The following is a 14,320-nucleotide window of genomic DNA, read 5'->3' on the forward strand; positions in this document are numbered from 1 at the left end:
TAATCTATTATTAGCAAATAGTTACTGTAGCACCACATTGTTAAATCATAAACTAATTAAGCTTAATAGATTCGTCTCACGAATAAAACTCCATCGTTTTATAATTAGACTATATTTAATACTCCTAATTCTAATTAGTATCTAAATATCTGACGTGACTGGCTAACTTTAGTCGAGCCCAACACCCCTTAGTATGGGCCGTGGCCGCTTTCAGATAATGGATTTCCGACCTCGGACTGAAACGGCCCAGTAGTGGCTCTTGTTTCCGACGGGCGACCCAGACACAAAAAAAAAACCTAGACAGCTCAAAACGACGTCATGCCGCCTTCACAATCTCAAGGATGATGCGAGAACCCTGTCGACTGTCGTCGTCACCCGACGGGCTACGGCGCTGCAGCAGCAGCGACCAGCGTCCAGCGAGTACGTCTGGCTTGAAACTATGGGGTGTTTGTTTCTTTAGTCACTTCTAAAATTCCTTTTACATTGAATGTTTAGATACTAATTATGAGTATTAAATATAAATTAATTATAAAACTAATTGCACAGATGGAGACTAATTTGCGAGACGAATCTATTAAGCCTAATTAGTCCATGATCTGACAATGTGATGCTACAGTAAACATGTGCTAATGATGGATTAATTAGGCTTAATAGATTCGTCTCGTGAATTAGCATCTATCTGTCTAATTAGTTTTATAATTAGCTCATATTTAGTACTCCTAATTAACATCCGAATATTCAACGTGATATGAATTTTAGGAGGTCCTAAAGAACCAAACACCCCTATGCTGCAATAAGGTCATGTTCGTGATCAGTAAAATTGTTGTACGATTTTTCGAAACCTAACACATGAGATAGCATGTAGGTCATGGGGTTCAGAGTTGAGAGTGGTGAGGCTGCTGGCCAAAGGGCATCTGTGCTTTATCCCATCGAGTTGCTCCCCCAGGACAGAAGCACGGTTACACGGACAACAGTTCACAAAAGGTGCCGCCCCACACAAAGGACAGAACGTCGGAATCCAGCTCGCATGGTTTAGGCTATCATATCGGATGTTTGATATTAATTAGAAGTATTAAATATAGTTTAATTATAAAACTAATTGCGTAGATGGAGTCTAATTCGCGAGACGAATCTATTAAGTCTAATTAGTCCATGATTTGACAATGTAGTGCTACAGTAACAAATTGCTAATGATGAATTAATTAACCTTAATAGATTCATCTCGCGAATTAGACTCCATCTATACAATTAATTTTATAATTAACTTATATTTAATCCTCCTAATTATGATCGAACATACGTGCTAAAGCTTGGCGCAGGTATCCCGCCGGCCGCCTCGTCATGTCGTCACGGAAAGAACAATCGACGCGCGGCCAATCGTTACGCGACAAGGCAGTAAACAGGAGTTCGTACAGGTACAGGCACGTGCATCCCGGAAAAAGGCAATCTAGTGCAGGTTTAATAGCAAATATAAAAGGGGAAAGGTATTGCAAGCAGAAATGTTTAGTACTGTACTGTAGAGCTGTTATTTCTCATTTAATCAAATTCGTTTGTCACCTATTTCATTTTCACCTAAGTTCACTAATTTATTAGCACAGCTAAGAGAACCAATTGCCGTGATCTAAAAATTAAAGGCTAAAAGAGAAATGGCGTACTTGATTCTGTACTAGAAATAACAAAAGGGGTATTTGTGTTCATACCAAGTACTAGAAATAACGAAAGGGGCTCTGAAGTGTAATTGTGATTTTACTCTCATTTTCTCAACTTTGTAATTTGCCCTCAACTATTCACAAGTCAATACGTTTTAAGGATAAAATCGTATTAACTTGTGAATAGGTGGGGGCAAAATCATAAAGTTTAAAAAATAGAGGTAAAAATATAATTGCACCTCAAAATAAGGGCAAGATAAAGAAAAATCCTAACAAAAGAATGTAAGCAGAAGAGCAGAGCTGGCCGTTTGCAACGTCGAAGAGAAATGTGGAGGTGCACACGAAGCGAGCCAGGGCGTGAGCTCTGACCTCATCGTGATGGCTATACGGGAGAGAGCCTGCACATCATCCATGTACGGCTTTTAACGCAGTAAAGTCATCAGCAGGTATACATGGTCCTCCCCGATTCCTGTATACTATACTGCCCAACTTTTAGCAGGTAGCTCATCATGGCGTCACGATTCATCCAATCCAACGCTCAATTCCGGCCTTCTCTTGTTTTCGTCGGTGAGGGTGAGAACATGTTTGCCCGTACTGCTAAATACGGCTAATCATTGGCCGTACGATAGCTCGGGGCATTTGTTTGTACGAATTCTACGGGTAGAGAGCCATGCGCGCTCTGATAGTACTAACAAACGCAACAGAAATGGCCAATCTAGGAATGGCCCCTCCCTGCTCTCTTCAGTGTCAAACTCTAAGCATCCATATCGGGGCACCCGCCTTGAGCTAATCCAAATCCATAATATCATATTCAAATATCAAAAATTTAATGTAGAATGAAAAAAATATGATACTATTGAAAAGATACGTTCTCAACCAGTGACGAAGCCAACGTGGAGTTAGCAGGGCCATTCCCCTTCCCCACCAAAAAAAAAGGGAGAAAAAATTCTGATCCTGTCTGACCAATAAGCTATTTCAGCGCTGGGCAATATGCACGCTTTGCAATTCGGGACATCTAAGCACTTTTGTGCGCTCTCGACTGGAATGCATCACGAATAGACAATTAGGCATAGTTATCAGTGACTATTTGTTTTTATCTTCTCAATGTATATCATTTTTAGATGAAAATAAATACCATTAAATCATATATATTGATTTTTCTTGACGTGAAAAACTAAAATCATGTGCTAATTTTCAAAAAAAAAATCATACCACACTAAAGATCGCAATAGAGGTCGCTGAATAGAGTACATCTCAATATATATCTATATCATATATCATAAGATGTCAATTGTATTTACTCGTAGGTCCCCTTACTTAAAATTCTTAGTTTCGCCACACGCCTTCAACAATGCATAGTATCTTACTCTAATATCCAAGACGATTAATTATTGTGAGGTTGTGTCTATAAAGTGAGCCATATCATTAGATTTTGTGATAGAACGTCAGGTATCGTGCAAAAATGTACTCCATCCATTCCAAATTATAGGTCGTTTTGACTTTTCTAAATTTAAGATTTTGTTATGCATCTAGATATAGTGTATATCGCATAGCAAAATCTACGAATCAAAAAAATCCAAAATGACATATAATTTGGGACCGATGGAGTATACTGCATCTCTCTACTATTAATATCTTATCATATCATAAAAAATCTCACTGACTTGAGCCGATTGAAGTGGCTACAGTGGCAGGAATTTAGCTTATGGTATTCATTGTAAAGTAAAAAAAAGAGTAAATTTCCCTAGTACTTGTCTTGAGTTCAAATCTCACTTAAATTTTTAGTAGATGAGAGCCGGAGCAAGTTTATGAACGTGAATGAGAGCACAAGACAAGTTTAAGGATTATTATGTACATTTTGAAAGTACCGGGATCAGGATAATAGCTCGGGACAAGTTTAAGAACCATTATGTGCATTTTAAGAGTATCAGAATCGGTATGAGATCTCGGGACAAGATGAAGTACCGCTGGTGAAATTTATTGTAAAAAAAATTATGCAATGCAATATATAAGGCCACAAGATCTTAATAATACCCAAAGTGCAACAACGGCCACTAGTCTCACATAGTCACATCGCCTCAGCCCGTGTGCAGTCAGTCCTTGTGCCTGCAAATGCGCAAACCGCTCGATCAATCCAACGCCACGCTGCGGCTTGCCGCTTGCCAAATGCTGACGAATACGAAACAAAAGTCTTAAACGAGTTGATGAAGTCGGACTAAGGTGGAGGTGCGAACTTTATTTTTGATTTGGCATGATAAGTTACTGAGTTGGACTCCGTTTGGATTGGTAGAGACAAACTTGAGTTAGACCAATATTTGTATATATTATGTATAGTAAGTTTTTTCACCAAAATCTTGGATATTCGCGTGCATACCCCTAGCTTAAAACGATTTGACTTATGACAAATTTAAAGGAGCACTCTTTACGGGATGGAGAGAGTATGCTAGAACGTGGTGGTTGGGTAGGGACAATGTGATTAGAGGGAGGGAGAGACTTCATTTGACATATGAGTGCAGAGCAACCTAATCCATTCATCGAAGATCCTAAGCTTAAAAATTGAAATGGTTTGTAAGTTTTTTTTTTACAATCGGGCGACCGTTTGGATTGGTAGAGACAAACTTGAGTTAGACCAATATTTGTATATATTATGTATAGTAAGTTTTTTCACCAAAATCTTGGATATTCACGTGCATACCCCTAGCTTAAAACGATTTGACTTATGACAAACCTAAAGGAACACTCTTTACGGGATGGCGAGAGTATGTTACAACGTGGTGGTTGGGTAGGGACAGTGTGATTAGAGGGAGGGAGAGACTTCATTTGACATATAAGTTGCAGAGCAACCTAATCCATTCATCGAAGATCCAAAGCTTAAAAATTGAAATGGTTTGTAAGTTATTTTTTTTACAATCGGGCGACTTAGAGCTTGGTGAGAAAGTTGATTCTATGACCTAACAAATTCCTAAGATTTAGTAGGAAACATGAACTATACCTAAATTTCCCTGCACAAATCTTTCTGCTTCAAGCATGTATTAATTAATTGTTCGAAAAAAAGCATGTATTAATTAGTAGCTAAAATTTCTCTCCTCTCTGCTTGTCCCTCGACGACATGGATTCTTGAAAACACCCTAGTCGCCGGCAGAGGAAGGCAGCCGCCTTTTGCAACACCACCAGCGTCATTAAGTATCATAATCCCACTGCCCCTCTCCCTTAACCTACGCATTCTAAGGTTTAATTAAGCGAAAGTATTGTCTAAAGCTGGAGTCAAAAGCACAAGCCCGACGGAAACAAGCAGTCAAGCAGCGGTTGATCCAACGAGGCCGCAAGCATAATCACATGAGGCGGACATGGGCAGGAATAAAACTGCTGCCTGTTTATATAAACATGCAGTTAACAAACCAGCCAGCGTCCAGCGAGGCTTTAGCCTGCAAAACAAAACACAACCCAGCACGCCGCCGCCGCTCGCCGCCCACTTCTCTCCCACCTCCCCCTCTTTGCTTCTCGCCTAGGGGTTGGAATCCCATGGCGCTGTCGTCCGAGATCCGCTTCGGCTACCAGATCCCCCTCCCCCGCTCCGACACCGACTGCTACGAGGAGGAGGAGGAGGAAGAGGAAGAGGAGGAGGAGGAAGAGGAGGAGGAGGAGGAGATGGATGACGTGACGGTCTCATCGCCGCTGATGCTGCCGGCGACGGCGGCGAGGGGAGGGGTGTCCGTGGTGGACATGGTGGCGGGGGCGCTGCGGAGGTCGCTCTTGCTGTGCAGCAGCAGCGGCACCGGCGTGCGCGAGGCGCCGCCGGAGGAGGACGGGGCGGCGGCCGCGGGGATGCAGATAGGAGGGCCCACGGACGTGCGCCACGTCTCGCACGTCACCTTCGACCGCTTCGTCGGCTTCCTCGGCCTCCCCGCCGACCTCGAGCCCGACGTGCCCCGCCCCGTGCCGAGCGCCAGGTCAGTGTTCCAACTCCTTACTTCCCTTTTAGTCGATCTGGCTCTGTACATGGTTTCTTGCTCCTGGATTCGCAGACGGTTATGTGGGCGAACCCTGCAACTGGGATTCCGCCCAAGAAATTTGGAATTTGGCGCTTGGTGAAACTGAATTTTGCGTTGTTCTGACGTTAAGCTAAGCTGTCCAACAGTGCCACCTAACTGCACAAACATGTGACGGGTAGTAGGCTAGTAGCTGTTGTATGTTGAGCTTTCGAGTTTGCATAGGTTGGTCTGTTTGCTTTGCGTTTGTGATCTCATTTCCAGAACAGCTGCGGTTTCCATGGCTGACATAATCAAGTTCAACTACTTAGGAATATTCTAAAGTGTTTTTCCTGTTGGCAATAGGTCTATTTGTACTTGCCAGGGAGTGGGATATCGTGATGCTCTGTTCTTTTCAGTTTTGTATTCATTTCCAGAGAGGCAAATTTACTTCAATTTTGCTATTCGTTTTGTTTATCTAGAGTAGTTACCTGTTCTGTTGTCCTGGTATTGTTGTATCTCATCCATAGCCTTTCAGTTGCACTGAAAAATTCCACAATTTAAGCCCTTCATGTTTGCACCAATTATTTTTTTCCTTGACGAACGTTGAACCCTGTAACTTGATCTATTTTGCTGAAGTATAACGTAATCTACCTTTACTAAATGGTCTATTTCTGCATTCAGTGTAAGCGTATTTGGAGTTTCGCCAACTTCCATGCAATGCTCTTATGATAGAAGAGGAAACAGTGTGCCAACAATACTCTTGACTATGCAAAGGAAGTTATATTCACTTGGGGGTCTTCAGGTAAGGAATGGGGAAATTTTGTAATCGGAGTGGCAGCACCCATGGTTCTGAAATTGTTGTTTTCTTATTCTACTAGGCTGAAGGGATATTCAGGATAAATGCAGATAATACCCAGGAACTATATGTGAGGGATCAACTAAACAGGGGAGTTGTCCCTGATGGTGTTGACTTGCACTGCCTCGCCGGTCTGATAAAGGTGTGTTCGAGTGCTTTCCTTTTTTAATTTTTTTTTGCATTACCTTTGTTTTGTTAACATGGCAAAGTCTTGCACGCATAGGTCAGTACTGTCATTTTCTGTTTTGTTAACATGGCAAAATCTTGCACACATAGGTTAGTACTGTCATTTTCTGTAATTTTACTATCAGACATGCACAAGAATCAATACACCCACCAATACGCTGCGCATACTATATCTCAGTAAATTAATATTCCTTTTCATTTAGTTTATCTTGTACATCAGCTATGGTTAATGTTGGGTGTTAATTGTAGGCATGGTTTCGGGAACTTCCAAATGGAGTATTGGACTCGTTGACTCCAGAACAAGTGATGCACTGCAACACTGAAGAAGAGTGTGGACACCTTGCAAGTACGCTACCTCCTGTAGAAGCAGCATTACTTGAATGGGCTATCAATCTGATGGCAGATGTTGTCGAAAATGAGAGCTACAACAAGATGAATGCTCGCAACATTGCTATGGTTTTTGCACCAAATATGACCAAGGTTATTGTCAAAACATATTTAGTGGTCCCTACCAACAATTGTTTAAAATTTTGAGCCTAACCATAGGACATTGATCTCTTTCAGATGGCGGACCCCTTGACTGCTTTGATACATGCAGTTCAAGTGATGAATTTCCTAAAGACATTGATCTTGAAGACTGTAAATGAAAGGGACGAGGCAGTCACAGTGGCGAGGGCATTCCAGTCCAACTCCGGTTCCCCAAGTGACAAAGATGAACCTCAAACTTTAGAGCATTTGGACATGCCCTCCGTCTGTTCAAGCCAGCGTAATGTTGATTCCCCTACAATTGATGGGGCTAAGCTTGATCAGTTTCTTTTTAGAGTGGAAGAAGCTCTTCATCATAAGACTCATGGTGGCACAGGTGGACCCAAGAATCATGACAGTAGTGGGGGCAACGAGAAAATCAATGGTGAAATTTCTCCCTTGGACACTGATTTGAGCAGCCAAAACGAGTTCAATAACAACAACGAGGAAGGTCTCTTTGACAAATTTAAATTTAGGAAAGGAGTAGGGAGGCTCTGCAGACACCCTGTATTTCAGTTCAGTAGGTCCATGAAGAAGGCTGATGAAGCAGAGCAAGCTTGTGTATGATATGTAGGGTGTGCCTGTGTAGTTGATAACGCCGCTATTTCCGCAGCTTATTTACTGTGTAGATCATCAGCTATTCTCCTAGATCGTGTGCCTAGAAGCTATTAGCCCATTTATTAGTACTGATGTGGAGCTCTTTGGGTGTATATGTCAGCAGTTCACTCCTCACGTCCTAATTGTATTAAGCCATCGTGTCCTGTGGTTCTACTCTAAATCTAGTGATTATTGATTTGCCGGATGCAATCTCTTGTAACATTTTGCTTTTGAGGGTTTTGCCACGATTAACTATTTACTCTCTCCGTTCCAAATTATAAGTCATTCTAACTTTCTTTGAGAGTTAAAGCATCTCAAGTTTGATCAAATTTATATAATAAAGTACTAACATTCATGATACCAAATAATGCCAAATAAGTACTATTAGTTTCTTTATTAAATATATTTTTATAGTATATCTATTCGGTGCCATAAATCTTTGTGATCCTTCCTATAATTTTGATCAAATATAAAATAGTTTAACTCTTCAAGAAAGTTGTAATAACTTATAATTTGGAATAGAGGGAGCAGTACTTAAGCGCTATACCCTTAGTGTTTAGCAGTGCACAAGCGTTCGAAATTTACTATCGGATGCCTAGGCATTTAAAACAATTGGTGACCTTGTTTTGTGGTGTTCAACTTCAACATGGATCCTCATGGTGATAAAGTCAGTTTTTTTTGGGATGTAGTACATGCTGAGCATCAAACGGGGGATTCCAGGTTACCATGCAGGCAGGCAGCTGTGCAGCCTGCAGCTCCTTCTATTCGTCCCCTGCTAACACCAGCACCAACAATCTATCTAAAAGTAAAGCACCAACAATGCTGCTACTGTACTTAATCCGACAAGAGAGCGACTTACTCCTAAACCTCACTGGGAAGTGGGAACCATGCATCACAACAGAACTTCCGCAGCAAGTTGCCGTTATGCTGCCATTTTCCTTCTAGAAGAATTCAGTTTGCCAATGTTAAGTTGGCTGCCTGATTTCCCCGGAATCCTTCTCGGTTACGCTTTCCTTTTTATCCCATCAAGCCAACGTCGACGGCGAGGGCATGCGTGATGAGTCCAGTCCACTAACGCCTGTCGTTTATGCGTGCTTCGACAGGAACTGCCCGTGGCCATGGCCCTTGGGCTGCCACGGCTCTCCCTGTCCATTCGTCAAATACTGCATCGTTTCAGAATGCAAGGCACGCGAATTTCTGACCCTTTACCATCAGAATGAAATATTCCAATCCTTGCTTCAACATATGTAAGGCGAGCACAAAAGGATCGGATAAGATTCACGCTGATGTGTAGCTCCATTGGACAGGGGCCTTCAGGATCTTCCATGACCATATGCAGCTCTCAAATCCGTGTCGAATTTGATTACTTTTGTGAGCCCAAAAACAAGAAAGAAAACACGCGGATGACCGGATACACGGCATGCATGCTGTGCTGCGGATTCGCAGTGTGTTTAGCGAGCCGGCCTTGAAGCACCGAATGGAGCCGAGCGCGCGGCGCGAGTATATATAGGCGTGCGTGTGGAGGCCGGAACCGTGCAGTGCAGGTCTCCGCCATGGAGCCTGCAGCCGCCGACGCCGAGCCCCGCAAGCTGCAGCCTTCGACGACGACCCCACCGGCCATCGAGATAAGAGGAGCCCCGACCGTGTCCGCGGTGAGGCAGGGGCAGGCTCCGTCATCGTCCCCCGCCGCGGCGGCGGTGACCGCGAGCCTTCTGGCCGCGGCGGGGCTAGGCGGGGTGGCGCTGCTGGCGTGGTGGGCGGCCGCGTTCCGCCGCGCCAACGCGATGCTCTGGATGGTGCCCGCGGGGCTCGTCCTCCTCGGCACCTCGCTCCTCGCGTGGCTCTCCGTCCTCGCCTCTGGCCCAGAGCCCACGGCTACCGCCTTCATCAGCCCCTGCTGATTTAGGCGCTTAGGTAGTTCAGAGCATTTCCAACTGATCTTATGTAAAATGGATTGCTATCTCTAAAAACTACTCCCTCTATTTCAAATTGTATGTGTCATTTTAACGTTAATAGATTTATGTATATTATTATGCATTTAGACATACACCATATCTATGCACTTAGAAAAGCTAAAACAACCTACAATTTGAAACGGAGGGAGTAACAAATACCTAAAAATAGCTAAAAAACTACTCCAACAGCATATCTATATGGATTTCTATCTTTAAATTTTTTACGTTATGATCTAAATTTCTCTCTCCTATATGCAAATATACCAATCCAAACACTGGATTGCTATATTTTCGATTTCGAAAATGCTAAGACATAGGCATCTGGACGGGAAAAAAAATCGGACGCCTCGCTACCCCCGGAAAGACGCGTGGCTCCTTTCTCCTCCACATGCTAAACAATAATAGATTATTTTGACTGCACTCATTGCTCATGCTGCCACCAGCCATCCTCTCGTCATTCTCGCCGCATGCACTTAGCTCCATAGCCCAGGCGCATCTTCTCCTCCTCCTCCTCACCACCAACCTTGCGGCGCCTGCGGCGTCGAGGATGGCGACCCCGCCTTCGACTGGCTCACCACCCTCTCCAGCCTGAGCCCATCCAACCCCGACGTGCTCGAGCCCATCTTGGCCTTCATGATGTTCGGTGCATTGCGGCCACGCGAGCCAACTCGGTAGTAAGCGCACGGTGGTGAGCTCCAAGATTCACCTCATCCCCATGCGCATTGATGCCGTAGCAGGTGACTCCTCACCTCCAGCTCACCATGTGTGGAAGGCCTAGCACAGATATGCGCTTTGGGATCGTCCATCTTTGCGACACCCGTAGCATCGAGGATGGTGATGCCATGCCTCTTACCAGCGTGTCCAGCTTGAGCCCGTCCTGCCCCAACAAGCTTGAGCCCAGCTCATCCATCTGATGTTGTGGCAAGTGATTTTTGATGCATGATGAACTTGGGGGTGAAATGTGTTTGAGCATGCTTCGGGCGGATTTGGTGTGCACACATGTGAACTTAGATGTTGCAAAAGATTATTTGGGATGTTGTAGGAGGTGACTTTTGTTGTTGCAACCGGTGATTTGATCAAGATTATTTTTTTCTAAATGTTGCAAACATAAGATTTTTTATGTTGCAATATATAGTTCTAGATGTTGCATGAAGTGGTTCAAGATGTTTCAATGAGCTAGCTTCGATGGACATTGCATGAAACATGATGCAATGTTGCGGAGAGAATTTTATCCTTGGAAGGTAGACAATATTTGCGAAAGTCATTCTTGTGCATGTTTTTTTATGTTGCAAAGGTTGATTTCTGATGTTACGATAGTTACTTTTCAATGTTATTACAACTGAGCGTACGATGAAAAATTTGCCATTGGATGTTCGGGCGCTGGCAGATCCGTTTCGATTCACTGGTGGGAGCCTCCAACAATTTTTCTGCTCTCGTGCTTCCCCCTCCATCCCACGTGCCGCCACTGTCCTCCCTTCCTCCAATTCCCGTGCCGGCACCGCCCTTCCCACCTTCAGCTGGCGGCGCCACCATGGAATGAGGAACAACTGAACCAGGTACAAGAAGAGGAGATGAGCCCTACTGCAGCACCCCTGTAGCACTGCACCAAACCCTTGCTGAGCTGCAAGGGAGAAATCCGAAATCTTTAGAGCAACTCCTTCAAATTAAATGGAGAAGATGAGGAGGTTCCAAGAATACCACAGGAGGAGCAGCTGACCGGAGCTTGTAACCGCCGGAGATTGAGCTCAACAATTGGTGCAGGCGCTGGCTCAGGTGAGAATTTGGGGATCGATTTGAATGGGCCTGGCGGCAGATTTGGATGTCGATGGAGGAGTCTAATAGCAAAACTGTTAAGTTGTGTGGGTGCTAAATTGTAAAATGTATCATCTAGCTAGTTGGCTCGCCATGCGCCGCATATCTCCGAACTTATGGTCTACGATCGTTGTTTCCATGTTTCCATGGTAGATATAGTTTGCACTCCATATTCTCCCAGCTAACCCCTACCCAGGGAAATGCTTATCTATCTCCTGTGAGGTAAAAGAGATGGAAGAGGGCATCACAAAAAGCAAAAGAAGACAAAGGTTGGAGATGATCTGGGTGGGTCAGCATGGTGAAAACTATGAGAGGTGTTGGCTCACATGAGTTGATTTGCTTTCCCCTTGTGTCTTGTGTGCTTTTCCTAAATTTGTTTGTGAGATCCCCTCCATCTTCTGTTGGAAAATAGAACAAAATTCATGTAGATTGGTTGCTTTTTTTTGGAGGGAATAAGGGGAAAAGTGTAATCTCCAAACTGATGATATGAAAGTAAACACAAGTGTGTTTGAAAAAAAACCGCGCAGATATTTCATTAGTTTTTAAGCAGATGCAAAGAAACATCTAGGTTATGTGTGCTTCTGGTACCATTTATATGAAATTTGTGTTAAAATTGATTATCGCTGGTGATTTCAGGTCGAGTCAGCTTGTTAACAAAACAAGCAAAAATAGCTGCACGGCTTGTTAAAAAAATCTATCGAGCCAAGCCGAGCTACGAACGAGCAGAGCCAGCTCGCGAGTTCCTAGCTTGTTGTCTAGCCCTAAGCAGGACAGATACAATGCTATATTCGGAAGAAGCTCACCTTATTCTCACAATGAGAGTGAGACGGTTGGGGTGACGACGTAGTCCGGTAGCTCAGTTTCAACTTTTATAAGCTCCTGCTGTGTTCTCAGGATGGTGCAGACTTGAGAGAGAGTTGTAGGTACAAGGGGCGGATGTCGTACGTCTATGGACCCACCAGAAGGTTTGGACAGTCTTAAATATAGGGCTGGACACCAAGACGTATCTGACATGGAGACTATAGCGCAGGACGGCATGGTCTATGTGGCAAGACAGGAACTCGATTAGAAAAAGTACTTGTAGCAATAATTGTAGCAATAAGAGTAGAACTCGTCTGGTCGAATTCGACTAGTATTCTTGTAAATCAAAGGACCTATAACCCTACCCCTGGCAATATAAGGCGAGGCAGTGACCCCCTCCAAAGAAATTTAATCCAACCAACACACAAGACGTAGGGTATTACGCAATCTAGTGGTCCGAACCTATCTAAATCGTGTGTCTGTGTTCACCTTCGAGTTCATGATCTCGGCAAGCCCCACTAACCAAAACACTACCTCAGGCACCCCCCCTCGATAGGTTGCCAGGTTTCAACACTGATAGCTGGCGCGGCAAATAAGGGCGCTCGCCGAGAATCCATTGGCAAACTTGATGGCACAAGTCATCATCAAGCCAATCATCGTGTTTGAAGCAGGCGCGATGTTCATCTTCGGCTCCTGGGTTTGCATAGCAGATGGCGCTAGAAATTTCCGCCGCCACATTGTGTCAACCCCGAAGAAGAATCAGCAAACCATGAAGCTCCAGCACCAAGTTCTTGGGGATCTCGTTGAGAATTTCGATGAATTTTTAATTTTAGACTTAGAGGCTGGAAGGACGAGTTCGAGTACAAATCAACTTCTCCCGCCAGTCGGATTGACTTTCACGAGCCGGCGCATAAGCCATCGTGCCAATTCAGAAATTACTATATGCAATACTACTCACCTCATAGAAACTACGACACCACTTCTAGGAGCACAACATCTTCGTCGTCACAGACTTCCCCCTGGGAGAAATTCTCCACAATCAGGATGCAACGGGAAGAATATCTAAGTGGGCGGTATAACTTGGAGCATTGTCTCTAGAATTCAAGTCGAGTACTGCAATCAAGTCCCAAGCCCTAGTCAATTTCATGGCAGAGTGGCAGGAGAATCAACTACCAACTCCAGCAGAACATCCAGAGCATTGGATCATGTATTTCGATGGATCACTCAAACTCGAGGGCATTGGTGTAGGAGTACTCTTGATATCTCCCAAAGATGAACAACTCAAATACATCCTGCAAATCTTCTGGGAAGTATCCAATAACGAAACTGAATATGAAGTGCTTCTACACGGGCTACGCCTGGTAGTCTCACTAGGAATCAAGCGATTGTTGGTCTAAAGTGACTCACTGGTCGTGACCAATCAAGTCAACGATAGGTAGGATCATCACAAAAAGAACATGGACGTGTATTGCTTAGAAGTACGCAAACTAGAGAATAAATTCTCTGGTCTGGAGTTCCACCATGTAGCTCGCGACAACAACCTAGTCGTGGACATCCTATGCAAGCTCGAATCTACTCGTGCTCAAGTTCCAGCAGGGGTTTTCATCCATGAGCTACACAAGCCATCCATAATGAAGCTGGCACCATCAACAACTAATGATCAAGGCCCTACCACACCAGATCAGGAGGTTATGATGATCGACTTTGACTGGAGAGCTCCCTTCATCAACTACATTAAAAAGCAGAAGTTACCTCCAGATAAAACAGAAGCAAAGAAAGTCTCACGACGCAGCAAGAACTATATTCTAGTCGGAAACAAGCTTTACAGAAGAGGCGCATCACTAGGAGTACTCATGAAGTGCATCTCGCGACAAGATGGCAAGGACCTACTAGAGGAAATCTACAAAGCCATTTGCGACAACCACGCATCATCACGAACGATCGTGGGCAAAGATTTCAGAGCAGGGT

The 14,320-nt window shown here is 44.1% G+C and overlaps 1 protein-coding gene across 1 annotated transcript; it reads left to right on the top strand.

Annotated features, from left to right (window-relative positions):
• The first annotated feature begins 5,048 nt into the window (after positions 1–5,048).
• On the top strand, positions 5,049–8,039 carry LOC101755865 (rho GTPase-activating protein 5). Its single transcript, XM_004953386.3, has 5 exons — positions 5,049–5,599; positions 6,302–6,422; positions 6,499–6,618; positions 6,912–7,142; positions 7,227–8,039. The coding sequence occupies exons 1-5, from the start codon at positions 5,172–5,174 to the stop codon at positions 7,752–7,754; spliced, it is 1,428 nt and encodes a 475-aa protein (XP_004953443.1). The 5' UTR covers positions 5,049–5,171; the 3' UTR covers positions 7,755–8,039.
• The last annotated feature ends 6,281 nt before the right edge of the window (positions 8,040–14,320 follow it).

The sequence above is a fragment of the Setaria italica genome, chromosome I, assembly GCF_000263155.2.
Source record: "Setaria italica strain Yugu1 chromosome I, Setaria_italica_v2.0, whole genome shotgun sequence".
Taxonomy (NCBI): Eukaryota; Viridiplantae; Streptophyta; class Magnoliopsida; order Poales; family Poaceae; genus Setaria; species Setaria italica.

What these genes read in the sequence shown, in the direction of transcription:
- LOC101755865 (XM_004953386.3), top strand. Translation starts at nt 5,172, where the DNA reads ATGGCGCTGTCGTCCGAGATCCGCTTCGGCTACCAGATCCCCCTCCCC. An exon ending in CGCCCCGTGCCGAGCGCCAG is followed by an intron (nt 5,600 to 6,301) that starts GTCAGTGTTCCA and finishes TTCTGCATTCAG; the next exon opens with TGTAAGCGTATTTGGAGTTT. An exon ending in TTGCACCAAATATGACCAAG is followed by an intron (nt 7,143 to 7,226) that starts GTTATTGTCAAA and finishes GATCTCTTTCAG; the next exon opens with ATGGCGGACCCCTTGACTGC.